The 14,684-nt window shown below is 35.0% G+C and overlaps 1 protein-coding gene across 1 annotated transcript in view; it reads right to left on the bottom strand.

Moving 5' to 3' along the window:
• The window catches only part of LOC117326418 (ATPase family AAA domain-containing protein 2B-like), a 91,421-nt gene extending 80,699 nt beyond the window's left edge, over positions 1–10,722 (bottom strand). Inside the window, exons 1-12 of the mRNA XM_033883167.1 lie at positions 10,560–10,722; positions 9,280–9,392; positions 7,520–7,563; positions 6,861–7,096; positions 6,415–6,571; positions 6,117–6,239; positions 5,542–5,656; positions 4,915–5,155; positions 4,310–4,451; positions 2,951–3,099; positions 2,401–2,649; positions 1,456–1,546 (exon numbers count right to left, since the gene is read on the bottom strand). Of these exons, the coding sequence (XP_033739058.1) occupies positions 1,456–1,546; positions 2,401–2,649; positions 2,951–3,099; positions 4,310–4,451; positions 4,915–5,155; positions 5,542–5,656; positions 6,117–6,239; positions 6,415–6,571; positions 6,861–7,096; positions 7,520–7,563; positions 9,280–9,392; positions 10,560–10,664 (1,765 nt within the window). The 5' untranslated portion in view covers positions 10,665–10,722. The remainder of the gene's footprint in view (positions 1–1,455; positions 1,547–2,400; positions 2,650–2,950; positions 3,100–4,309; positions 4,452–4,914; positions 5,156–5,541; positions 5,657–6,116; positions 6,240–6,414; positions 6,572–6,860; positions 7,097–7,519; positions 7,564–9,279; positions 9,393–10,559) is intronic.
• Positions 10,723–14,684: the final 3,962 nt, after the last annotated feature.

The following is a 14,684-nucleotide window of genomic DNA, read 5'->3' as shown; positions in this document are numbered from 1 at the left end:
AAAAGTGCATCACGACATCAGTTGTTTAGGTTTTGACCAGTTGAGCTTATATTTAGTAAATTACTGTACTATTTGTTGAGTATGCAATGGCATATTTTGGGTATTAAATATATCAAATAAATAGACAATGAAGAAAGCAAATACATAACATGGCAAAGATAAAATTGACAGAAATTTGTATTAAATACCTATCTCCATTAAAAAGGAAACTCAGGACAGATCCTATATGTAAAATTTAGCGCTTATACAAATACAAATATAAAGTACAATGTACAGTAAATTTGCGCCTATAGTGCACAGGTAGGTTTTTGAGGTTAATTTTCAGGGAAAACAAAATTTTATTTTAAATGTTTAACTTTAACTGCACGATAGCTCAACACTCCAGCATAAGATGACAGAAATCTGTAACTTATCAAAGCTACCTTACAACATTTAATTGGAATCATCAGTCAGGTTTGACACATTGGAATGACAGCTTGATCATATTACATTATTACATATTACAATTAGCTTGTGATTTTCACAATAGTATGACCTTTTGTGGTATCTGTACATGATATATACAAAGCTAATTATGCCCAATTATGACAAGATTGACTGGAATGGCGAATAGAAGTTTACTAGGCTATGTATGTTACACTGACCACCATTTTGTATACTGAAACAATACAATGATATAATTAATAAACAGGTTGATAGGAAAAATTTAACAGTGCAGACGATGAATCAGAGCAATTTTTACAGTCGGGTCGTAATTAATAAGGCCAGTTGGTCAGTGACTGCCGCATTGAGATCATGGCATTAGTATTATCCTCGTCAAATTGTGCATGTGTGCTGTTACAGCTTCCATAAATATACAAGTTGAACGTTATAAGTTTCTGGCAAAGCTCTGGATTCATAAGGCGATTTATTTAGAATTATGAATTAACTAAGTACTCATATATCATTTCAAGTTTTGTTTGATGTTATTTGATTCATTATACATCGTATTGCACCTGAATACAGCAACTTTGCTCCAGTGAGATTGTATCGGTGTGGAGCACATGCAGCTCGACAAGGATAAATCAACATTATTGCTGATCAATAGATATACAATTTCAAGGTATTAAACATCAAAACAACTATTTATTTCCTTGATTATTTGTTCAATATCTACTTAAAAATTACTTTATATATATATTTAAGTATTAAATCATTATTCGGCTGTAGAAGGAAACGACAATTAAAAATTTCAAATCACATTCACGACATCCATGCATCTGACTGGCAAAGGCCTGTTCCTGCACATAGTGCACAGTGGATTTTTTTCACGTGTCAATTTCTGAAAAAAAGTATACACTATACATATCCTTCAGACCAGGTGAGCTAAAAGTTGCATAAACAACTTCTCATAAAACAAGCATTGAAATTTTATCCTGGAATAAAATCTTCACAGACAAAAATTAAGATATTTACCAACTGTCCTTTCTGCAACTTCCTTTACAAATACATCCAATAATCTGGGATTCCATGCTTTTGTCTGAATATGCAGGATTTGCCTTCTTGCCTATTATGAAATAAATCCATCAATCAACAATCAATTAAAAAGTTGACATTTTACTCAAGTATGTATCACAAAATGACATCACAACAGCAAAAGTTGTTGTATTCAGAATGTCATATTGTATACTGTATGTACTTTATATGAATCCTGTTTACAACTATAAATATATTACTTATCTATAAAATCTACTTTAAGGAGGAAAAAAAGAGAAAATTATTTTTTATTTTTATAAAAAGCAAAATGAATTGTAAACCAATAAATTGCAGTTAATGCAAACGTAATGCAATGAAATATTATATAGCTCATCCCTACCAAACAAACCTCGAGTATCATGGTAACAATGTTGGAATAAATTAAGTTACTTCTCATTTAATTCTAAGTAAGCTGCTTTGGTCATAGGAAAGTTTACTTCAAAATGTCATATTAAGAAAATGTGTACAAAAGTCAAAACAAAACATGCAATTAATGTATAAATTCATAAGATTGTAAGAAGTACACTTTAATAACCGCAGCACTCTTTGCTTTAATATCTAGCTGAACACACAATCTGATTAAAAAGATATGTATTTTAATCAGATTGGCTGAACACAACTCAAACCATCATAACAGCAAACCAATTTCGAGGCCAGCTACATCAATTGTCTTTATTTTTATTTAGTTTTTTTCCAATTTTAAATTAAATGAAATTATGAAGAAAATTTTGTCCCACAGTTTAGTTCCTATAACGACAAAAAAATTATAGAGTGAAATGTGAGATTAAACTGTAACTTATATTCATAATCATACATTTAAATATATATACATTATTTTTCTTAGTTATGTATATAGACATCATAGGTTACATACTAAACACCAACCTCTTGTGAAGGCAAGGGGAAGAGAAATTCCCTGTCAAATCTCCCAGGTCTTCTCAAGGCAGGATCTATAGAGTCAATGCGATTGGTAGCCCCTATGACTACAATCTCTCCACGGCTGTCCAATCCGTCCATCAATGCTAAGAGGGTTGACACAATTGAGCTATGGATCTGGTCTTGTCGACTTGACCTGACAGGAGCCAAGCCATCGATTTCATCAAAGAAGATAATGGAGGGCCTCATCTGGTAAGCCTTCAATTTAGGGGGGAAAAAATCAGGTGTTGCTTTAAAATGTGATAGATAGCAAAATTTGATACTTGTAGGTAGTTTGAAAAAGGATTATTTCTGATAACATAGATAGGGATCCAGTTTCTTTGTAAATATACAACCCAATTCACACATTGTACATTATCATTTAAAATCACATTTCGATTATATCAAGAAAAACTTTTCCAAAAGCATCTTTCAATAAACAGAGAAATCTTATAGGGCATTTGTTGTGTGCAGTAAAATAAGTTTTAAATATAAAATTTTGGTAGAATAGTATATGCACCTGGTCAAAGAGAAGCCTAAGCTGTCTCTCTGATTCGCCAACCCATTTAGATAGACAATCAGCTCCTTTCCTCATGAAGAAGGCCACCCTTTTTTCACCTGAGCTACATTCATTAGCAAGAGCTCTAGCTACCAGTGTTTTTCCAGTTCCTGAAATACACCATTTTAATAAATTAAGACAGAATGCTAAAAAGGGATGTAGCATCAGTGTTTTTCCCTGGACATTTAAGGAAATTGCCACCTGACCAAAATGGGGAATATTTTGTGTAGCATAAGTGTAAAAGTTAACTATGTGAAATTGTCAAACATAGACCACTGGATATTGTGAACACATAAAAATATCAAACTGAAAGACTTTTAGAATTCTGATGAACTCACTGTGAAAAATAAACAATACACAATTTGTACTGAGGTTTAAATTTGGACCGATATATATAAAGACTGGAACAAACTTATTAAAATAAATTATGCCCAAACCTTATAAATTTGAACAAACAAAACCATCACTAGAATTGCATGTATTTTCTCTCCCGTTTTGTCAGTCAAGTAAGTTTAAAGCATATTCCAAAATATAAGTATTTTTTTCAAAAAAACATAGAAAAAATTAAATTCTGGAAAATTTACAAAAAAATATGTCCTTTCTACACCAAAAATCACTCTTTCTATCAGAAAATTGATTGGAGAAGCAATACAGATTTTGTATCATTTTCTCCAAATCTAAGGTTTTTCAAGTTGGGTTACAATAGCATCAATCATTTTTGAGAAACTGAGGTAATTTGCAGAGTCACCACTGGACTATAACTTATAGATAATATTCCATAAATGAAAGGTGTGGCGAGATACCCACTAGGAGATTAACTATATACCAAGTTTGGTTTACGCTGGAACTATACTTTTGTGCAACAGATCTGAACATAAAACTTTAATAAAGTGACATGTTGATGCTTGCTGGTGAAAAGTGCTGTTGAAAAATAACAGCATAACAGTAGTCTAGTTCGCAGGGCTTTTTCTCGCTGATTTAAGAAAGGGCCTTTTTGTCTCATTTTGGGAAGAAAATTGTGAAAGATTTTTTGAGGAGTAAACTGAAGATTTTGGGAATTTGGCTTAAATATGAAATAATATCAATTGGGGAAAAAGCACTGGTACAGGACTTCGTCACAGACGAGACAAAAATGTAAATGATAAGTAATTAAATAAAACATCAGCAGTTCTTAATTTAATACCCAGCAAATAATATTATCTCTCTCTCTTTTTTTAATTAAGGCTATGAAGAAATAGAAAGATATATTTTGATGAAATTCAAAGGGGTTTGACAAGCCAATTAGCTTATACTAAATTTACAGTTAAAGGGATATCTTACCTGGGGGTCCATAAAAAAGGCAGCCTCTTGGCGGACTAATTTTAAATTTTTCAAAAACTTCTGGATACAAGAGTGGGAATACAACCATTTCCTTTAAAGCTCTCACATGCTTTCCCAGACCACCGACACTATCAAATGTTGTCTGAGGAGGAAACAAAAACATGAAAACAAACTGTGTGCTTATGGAAATTTAGTATTAGTCTTAGAATTTCATCACTTAACATTTCCATCAGCAGTACATAATTTCTTTTGATGGGTACATAATTGTTTTTGATTTAGCTTTCATGGACTAATGTTCTTATGACACTTTCAAGATATACTGCTCTAGATAAATAAATTTTATTCTGACAAAAATAGGATTTTACAATTCTTTCATAGTCAGCTCTATCATAATAAACATTTTGAATAATTAGATAAGGTACAAGTTATTTGATTATTCCTTTAATACGGAATATTTTTACAGTTGATTTTATCGATGATCATCTAAATCAATTCATTTAAATTGTTTTAAATGTCTTAAATACTGCAACAAAGGTTCAAAACCTAGACATAGTTCAAAACTGTGTATCTATAACTAAGTCAAACTATTTCACAAATCAACATACTGTTCTGTCAACACTCATGGGGTCCACATCAGCAAGACTTGACCCGATCTTGACACGATCTCGGAGGACTCCGGATGTATTGACATCCTCTGAAGACATATTCATAGGCAAACATTGATTTCTTGCTTTCGCCATGCTTTTTGCCTTCCGGCGTTTGAAGCGTTCTTCATCACTGGAATCGTCAGATGAGGATGATGAAGAGGAGGTACTAGAGTTACCATGGTATGCTGCTTTTCTTCGCCTAAAGCAAAAAAAGAATTATTAGCATACAACAACAATTTGACACTTTTCAGTACTCAAAAATTAAGAAAGTCTGGGTGCCAGTATAGAATACAGGATATATGAAAGATTAACATTTATTGATTATTTGCATAGCACCTACAACATGGGATTGAATTAAGTTATTATTAAAAAATAAATAAATAAATAGTGTTAACTTCTGATTATTATCTCTAAAATGCCGATTTTAAGTACATGGTATGTAAAATCCTTTAATTTGATCAAAGATCAACTAGGGGATATTCAGAATGGCAGATATTTTCAATTTAGCCCTTTTCCAACTTTTGGCCAAGCTTTTTTTAGTAGGGTAGGGGCTTTATTGCAGTGAAATAGTATATGAATATATACCCCACAGGCCTTGTCCTGTGAGCTGGAGATCGGTACACTTCGTTTTTCCTTGGTTTCACAATTGGGGATGGTGGTGAAGCCTCTCTGAATATACTGACCCTGGTTTTTCTTTTTTCTGTCATAAAAGTGTGAAAACATTATTAACAATATTCAATTAATAAGTTATGAATATCATAATTCAAATTTTTAAATTTTACAAAATTCATTCTTTACAACAATTATTTTTAATTTTCTCTAAAAGATAGATTGCAGCACAACTGCACATGTGTGAACAGAACTGATATAAAAGTTATGAGACAAAATCAATTCAATATTGCAAACTTTCAAGAAATAGAATCAATATGTATTCTATACCAGGACTAAGGGTACAATTAACAATCACCAACAGTAATATGTAGGAACTCAATCATGGAAGGATTTTTATTTTAATGTTAGTAAAGTAATGGGGTCAGGTAAAGTGATGTTTTCATGGTTATTACATTCTAGATTTCCAGCACAAAACTTATCATCTGAGGTTTTTACATCAAAATATCTAATTCAACTAGAGTGTATTGACATCCTTGATATGGACTTACCGATAGGAACCTCAAACAGCTGTGTGCGTGGTTTGTATTCCCGGAGATTGTATGAGCGTTTTGGAGGTGGTGTATCATCTTCTTCCTCTTCCTCATTTTCCTCTCCTTCTCCCCCCTCATCATCTTTTTGTTTTAAAATGAAAATATCAAGAACTCATTGTATAGAATTCAACAGACTCAAATAGCACTACTAAACTGTGTATAATGTCAAAAGTTAGCACTATTAAACTGTAAAGATACCCGGTGTCCTTTATGTAAGCAACTTTTAGATTTCTGAACAGAAACTTTGTATACGTACCACTGTCTTTCTCTTCCCCATTTTCATCATCCTCTTCTTCGTCATCATCAGAGTCAGAATCATCAGAGTTTTCGGATTCTGGGAGAGGAATCCCATACATATCTCGCTTAATGGATCGCCTCACTCGCTTCACCCGACTATACATATCTTCTCCTTTCTGCAAAATTTTAAAAAGATTCTGCTGAAAAAATCAATATTAGAATTCATTGGCAATGGAGATTTAAATGATTCAGAACTATACTTTCTCTATCACTATGTTACTTTAAATTCATATGTATCTGGTTTTAAGCATATTGTAAAGCAAGGACAAGATTTTGTCAGAAATATTACCAAAGGGAAATAACTCTTGAAAAAAGACAGATGATTCTTTTATCTGTAAGTCGTTGACCGACAACTTTTTTCCACAACCTTTCAAGTTTGTTGTAGGTGCCATAAAATTAACTCACTGTTTCTTCAACAGGTTCAGCCTCCATCTGCTTTCTTTTCCTTGGCCGATCTTCATCTGTAAATACAGGCACACCATCTAGATACAAGACTTTATCCAGCATCTTCTGATCACATGTACCATATACTAACTTCTTCTGTCTGCTACTACGACGAACAGCAGCATCGCCACCATCAATATCACCATTTACTTTGCGATGGCTTTTCCCAATTTTTGTCTGCCTTCTCTTTGTTGAAACTAAAGGATATATAATTCATATACAAAAGGTACTTTCACTCACTATTGTTGCTTAATAATCATAACCAGGGATTTATCAGCATACTTTAAATTCACTAGTAACAAAGAATTACTTTGAATTTATATATAACTTTGAAATACATACAGTGAAACCTCACTTAACGGCCATCCCGTTATTACAGCCACTTTTTAGTCCTGTTATTTTGCTCTATAACTCTCTGTATTGGTCGCGTCAGTAATACAACCACCCCGCTATTCTGTATTACGACCATATTTGACAGTACCAAAGACCTCTTATTTATGTTAATTGACCCCATGATTAAGAAAAGTCACCTCTGGTCAAACTTATTATTTTCATAACACAAAAAAAACTTTTTAAGAGCTCCTCCCTCTGAAACTACTTTTCAGTTTTACATACTGTACCTTCATCATCTTCACTATCATCATCAGCACTAGAAATGACTGGCCTGAAATAACAATGAAAACAATAGCAAAATCATTCTGTTTAATTTTTTGTTTGGTTTGTATAGTAACAGGGCTGATAGTGGCATTACTTTGGTCATGACACCTTAAATTCACCATTGGCAACCAGTTTTTGACCTGTAAGGCACCTGCATGGTGACCAGAAAATTTGTTTTGTAAAATGGCTGCAGTTTTCACTACTGAGTTTGAATATGTTGTGATTTCATCAAACTGATAGAACAAGAATTCCACGGAAGTGGAGGTGTCGCCTGTGTATGCGAATAATTAAAGGGTCATAACTCTTTAAAATTAGGACTTGAAAAAATAAATGGCTATAACTCTTTTAAAAACTTGCGAAAGACTTCCCATGAAATTTTGAATTAATTCCAGTAATTAAAGGGCCATAACTCTTTAAAACCAATAACAAACTTGTCCACAGTATTATGGTAACAAACATTCTATTTTCGCAAAAAAAATTAAAGGGCTATAACTCTTTTAAAAAGGTCCAAATAAATTTGGTTAACGAACTTGTCCACAGTATTATGGTAACGAACCTTCCCATGCAGTTTCAAATTAATCCAGTAATAATTATTCAAGTTATTGAGTGGAAACCATTTTCGCAAAAAATTAAAGGGCCATAACTCTTTTAAAATGGTGCGAATAAATTTGGTTAACGAACTTGTCCACAGTATTATGGTAACGAACCTTCCCATGAAGTTTCAAATTAATCCTGTAATAATTATTCAAGTTATTGAGTGGAAACCATTTTCGCAAAAAATTAAAGGGCTATAACTCTTTTAAAAAGGTGCGAATAATTTTGGTTATCGAACTTGTCCGAGCTATCATGGTAATGAACCTTCCCATGAAGTATCGAATTAATCCGTTCTAAACTACTAAAGTTACCGCACGAAAACCATTTTCCGGACAACGCCGACGCCGAAAAGTAATACCTATATGTCTCCTTTTTCAAAGGCGACACAAAAACCAAACTGCATGGAGGAGTGTAAATTTGCAATTTGGTTTTTATTTTTTCAAAGTTTGTAGTCTTTGCTTGAATGACATGTATAATCCAAAAGTTACAGACATGTTATTGTATACTGATCTAAAAAATTAATACTTTTTATCATTTGCTCTTATACATCTTTCGTCTTCATTTGGAAAAATAGGGCCATTTTGATGCTGCTATTAGCAGTCGAAGGGTTAACACAAGGTCTTGAATTATCAATCTTGAACTGATGTCTGTAGTGATCAATATTTTAAGTACGAATTGAAGGAGGCTCATCTTTTAACATGATGATGCATTCACTTTAATAATTGTTGACAGTGTATAACTCTTGCAAGATCTTGCAGTTACAAAAATGACTTGTTCAGAAAGCAAATTCAAGTCTAATTTGACATTATGCAACTGAATGAACCACTGGAAAGGAAAATGATGCATCATTGATTTGTAAGACTTCAGCATCTATGGCATCTGCACACCATCCATCTGAAGCTATGTATTATGCTTGAGAATGATCAACACTCCAGTTGATACATGTGTAACAGAAAAGAGAAAATGTAGCAACCAGACTGGGATTCAAACCCGACATCCTCCGAACTCTAGGCAGACACTACCTGGTCGCCCATGATAAACCCAGTCCAGTTCCACTACACATGTAAATATATAAGTAACAGCTTAGAATCCAATTTGATACAGCTCCATCTAGTCCCAAATTGTATACCTTCTACGAGGACGTCCTCTGGGTCTGGATGGTGATGAGTTAGGTTCTTCAAAACGAGCCCTTGACCTCTTGGATATATGAACTACACCACTGTCATCACTGTTATCATCATCCTATAAACAAACATTTCAATATCATTGGAAATTCTACTCTATTTGGTTTAGCTAAAACAGAAATGCAGCATATTCAGAGATCAATCTACAATTTATTTTCATGAATCCATTGCAACTGTACTGCTAAAGACAATGAGTCCGACAATGTTAAATTTACATATATTTCCAGAAATTCTGTGAGTCCCATCAAAAGTCTTTGTCAAGTACAGTACTCAGGACTACAGATTGATCACTGCATATATCTTAACATAAATGTATATATCAGGTTGGAGAAACCTGCCAACTTCTGTATTACTCAAATTCAAGTATGGATTTGTTACTAATAATAGACAAAATCGATTAAACAGTATATTTTGAAATATATTTCTTATTGGCGAACTAAACTACGACAAGGTAAATATTTTAATAAAATATGTTTACTGAAAGCGTTGTCTACCTGTCCTAGTGTAACAGGAGAGGAGAAAATGTAGCGGCCAGACCGGACACTAGCCGGTGCTCTACCAATTGAGCTACCTGGTCACCGATGATCGACCAAGTCCAGTCCCGCTACACACCTGCCTCCTTTTTTCCAAGTCTTCGCCCTCGAAGACACACGAGACCCTTATACCACCACCGTGGGTATTTTAGTTAGGCGCCAATTTTGTAACAGGAGAGGAGAAAATGTAACGGCCAGACCGGGGTTCGAACCCGGGACCTCCGAACACTAGCCGGATGCTCTACCAATTGAGCTACCTGGTCACCGATGATCGACCAAGTCCAGTCCCGCTTTTCACTAGAAACTTGATGTTACATTACCGGTAGTATTGCATCAATTTAAAGTACTTTCCAACAGGCAAATTATTTTATTTATATATATATATATTTTTGCATTTGTATGATGTTTCATGACTAAATAAATGCGACTTGGACGTGAATTTTTAAAAAGTATTATACAAACATTGCAACATTCAAAGGGAGATCAACAGGAGATAGGAGTCCCAGAATCATTAAAAGTTAACTGTTACATTTCAAGTTGATTTCAAGAAATCTATTCAAATGTATACACCAGGAAAGCGTGCAACCAGTTACTATATCAAGTTATTTTTACTATATAAATAAATATAGTTTCTGGCTTTGTAAACACAGGATGTGCATCATTTAAACAGTGTATTCAAGAGATCGACTCACAGCAGCAATAAGCCGTTGCGGTTTCCGAATACTTCGACGTTGAAAGGACAATAAGTCAGACGGCGACGCCCCACTTGCCTCTGTGCTGTGCCGCGTTTGCACCATTTTCTTTCTGTTCCAGCCCGTCTACTCCGAGCCCACCATTGTTGCCCAACAACACAGTGCGATTCGTGGGCGACAGGAAAAATAGTTCTTTGCACAAAGCAAATTATTTGCAAAATATGAAATAATCTATGCAAAAAATTCAGATAAAGTATGATCAGAAATATTTTATCATATCGACATATAGTCTAATTTATATTTAAATGTGTATCGACATCTACCGAAAGTTAATGCGGAAGCGCGTATGAATACCACACAGTAATTTTGGAGCCACTCTGATGGCGGGAATGTCTTTCAAAATTCCGCCAATAGGAAAAAAATCTCGAACTAGTATATTGAAACTAAATCATACAAAACATTTCACGGAAATTGACTCAAATAAGATTGATGTAACATATTTTTAGAATAGTTCTGGTCATGTTTTGTCCGAAATTTGATAAATTATGCTTTCTCTTTGTCTGCTGCTCGGGGTGATTACGTCGACATAACCTACCGACAGCCATCAAAACAGTGTATTATGGTTGGTACCAGCATAAAATATCAACGTATGATTCAGAAAATGTAATATATTTTTTATTGGTGTTGTCTCTAATCACAATTTATTCAAAAGTTTATTTGTTTGCCTATATTCATTTCATCGAGCAAGCTGAGGAACCAGCGGAAATAGATGCTGCGCATGTAAACCGAAAGTAGAGCTATCTGTGAATAGATCGAATAGATCGTACTAAAATTCCATAAAATATAGTGTTTTGACAGCTTGTTGACATATTTGTAGAACAAAATGATGTTTTAAAAAGATGCTAGCTACTGTAGTCTTCAACAATCAGGACTCTGCATATGTTACAGCGCTTTTACTGACAAAAATGCAATGTAAAACTACAATGTACATGTAGGTCTTCCTTTCACATTCCATGGCAATAAAATATCGGCTAGTAAGGGAAATAGTTTACGTGTACCACAAAGATTTATCATCACGTTTTTTATCAAATAATTACACAGTTTGAAGATGCATGTTTAGAAAACAATGTCATCTATAATATCTTCATGTAGATATATGGCTATTTGCGTGTGTAACAGAGCGCATGTGTAGAAAAATGATATACAATCAAGATATTAGTAATCACAATGGGAACTTATAAATCAGTTTGACTTGGTTTGGGTTATTTTGTTTAACGTCCTATTAACAGCTAAGATCATTTATATGGAACGCCAAATTAACATATAGTCAATTAATTGAACCTATCTTCAGTTATTTGAAGATAGGTTCAATTCACTTGAAGATATAGGTCCAATTATTTGTACCCATCTTTAATTATTTAAAGATAGGTACAATTGAATTGAACCCATCTTTAATCAAATTGAACCTATTTTCAATTGAATTGAACCTAGATCTATCTCTAATTTAATTGAACATATCTCTAATTTAATTGAACCTATCTCTAATTGAATTAAACTTATCTTCAAATACAACATATCCTTAATTAAATTAAACCTATCTTCAATTCAGTTGGACCTATCTTTAAATCAATTGCACCTATCTTTAATTCAATTGAACCAATCTTTAATTCGTCCCTTTTCCCTATTTGTTTGTAATTGAAGATGGGTTCAATTCAATTAGAGATCGGTACAATTCAATTAGAGATAGGTTCAAATCAATTGAAGATAGGTTCAATTAGTCGTATTCAAACCTATCTTTAATAGAATTGTACCTATCTTCAATTGAATTGTACCTATCTCTAATTGAATTGAACCTATCTCTAATTGAATTAAAGCTATCTTTAATTGAATTGAACCTATCTTCAATTATATGAAGATATAAATTAATTGAATATATGTTAATTTAATTGGCGTTCCATACATTTAAGGACGGCCTCCCGTGCGTGCGACATGCATGCGTGTGGTGAGAGCGAATGTGTGTGTTTGGGAGGCTGCGATATGTTCGTGTTAAGTTTCCTTGTGATAGGCCGGAGCTTTTGCCGATTTATAGTGCTACCTCACTGAAGCATACTGCAGAAGACACAAAGCAGCACACCCCACCCGGTCACATTATACTGACAACGGGCGAACCAGTCGTCCCACCTCTTAAAAATATCGACATTACATATATTTTTAGGCTTATATTATGCCTGCGTAAAAGAGAGATTGTTACGCGAAAGATTTGGTGTACATAGAAGACATGTGATTACGCGAAAGGTTTGGTGTGAAGAAGACACATATAATTACGCGCCGGGTTTGGTATATAGAATACACATGTTTACGTGCGAGGTTTATTGTGTAGAAGACACATGATTACGTGCGAGGTTTAGTGTGTAGAAGACACATGCTTACGTGCAAGGTTTGGTGCGTAGATGACACATGATTACGTGCGAGGTTTGGTGCGTAGATGACACATGATTACGTGCTAGGTTTGGTGTGTTGAAGACACATGATTACGTGCGAGGTTTGGTGTGTGTAGAAGACACATGATTACGTGTGAGGTTTGGTGTGTTACATGATTACGTAGGAGGTTTAGTGTGTAGACGACACATGCTTATGCGCCGGGTTTGGTGTGTAGAAGACACATGATTACGTAGGAGGTTTAGTGTGTAGAAGACACATGATTACGTGTGAGGTTTGGTGTGTTACATGATTACGTGTGAGGTTTGGTGTGTTACATGATTACGTGTGAGGTTTGGTGTGTTACATGCTTACGTAGGAGGTTTAGTGTGTAGACGACACATGATTATGCGCCGGGTTTGGTGTGTAGAAGACACATGATTACGTGCTAGGTTTAGTGTGTAGAAGACACATGATTACGTGCGAGGTTAAGTGTGTAGAAGACACATGCTTACGTGCAAGGTTTGGTGCGTAGATGACACATGATTACGTGCGAGGTTTAGTATGTAGAAGACACATGCTTACGTGCAAGGTTTGGTGCGTAGATGACACATGTTTACGTGCGAGGTTTAGTGTGTAGATGACACATGATTACGTGCTAGGTTTGGTGCGTAGATGACACATGATTACGTGCTAGGTTTGGTGTGTAGATGACACATGATTACGTGCTAGGTTTGGTGTGTGTAGATGACACATGTTTACGTGCAAGGTTTGGTGCGTAGATGACACATGTTTACGTGCGAGGTTTGGTGTGTGTAGAAGACACATGATTACGTGCTAGGTTTGGTGCGTAGATGACACATGCTTTACGTGCGAGGTTTAGTGTGTAGATGACACATGATTACGTGCTAGGTTTGGTGTGTAGATGACACATGATTACGTGCTAGGTTTGGTGTGTAGATGACACATGATTACGTGCTAGGTTTGGTGTGTGTAGAAGACACATGACTACGTGCTAGGTTTGGTGCGTAGAAGACACATGCTTACGTGCAAGGTTTGGTGCGTAGATGACACATGTTTACGTGCGAGGTTTAGTGTGTAGAAGACACATGCTTACGTGCGAGGTTTAGTGTGTAGAAGACATATGCTTACGTGCAAGGTTTGTTGCGTAGATGACACATGTTTACGTGCAAGGTTTGGTGCGTAGATGACACATGATTACGTGCGAGGTTTGGTGCGTAGATGACACATGATTACGTGCGAGGTTTGGTGCGTAGATGACACATGATTACGTGCTAGGTTTGGTGTGTTGAAGACACATGATTACGTGCGAGGTTTGGTGTGTGTAGAAGACACATGATTACGTGTGAGGTTTGGTGTGTTACATGATTACGTAGGAGGTTTAGTGTGTAGACGACACATGATTATGCGCCGGGTTTGGTGTGTAGAAGACACATGATTACGTAGGAGGTTTAGTGTGTAGAAGACGCATGATTACGTGTGAGGTTTGGTGTGTTACATGATTACGTAGGAGGTTTAGTGTGTAGACGACACATGATTACGTGTGAGGTTTGGTGTGTTACATGATTACGTAGGAGGTTTAGTGTGTAGATGACACATGATTACGTACGAGGACTGGTGTGTTGAAGACACATGATTACGTACGAGGTTTGGTGTGTTGAAGACACATGATTACGTGTGAGGTTT

This window comes from Pecten maximus, chromosome 4, assembly GCF_902652985.1.
Source record: "Pecten maximus chromosome 4, xPecMax1.1, whole genome shotgun sequence".
NCBI classification, from domain to species: domain Eukaryota; kingdom Metazoa; phylum Mollusca; class Bivalvia; order Pectinida; family Pectinidae; genus Pecten; species Pecten maximus.
This window is presented reverse-complemented; position numbering and strand designations above follow the sequence as displayed.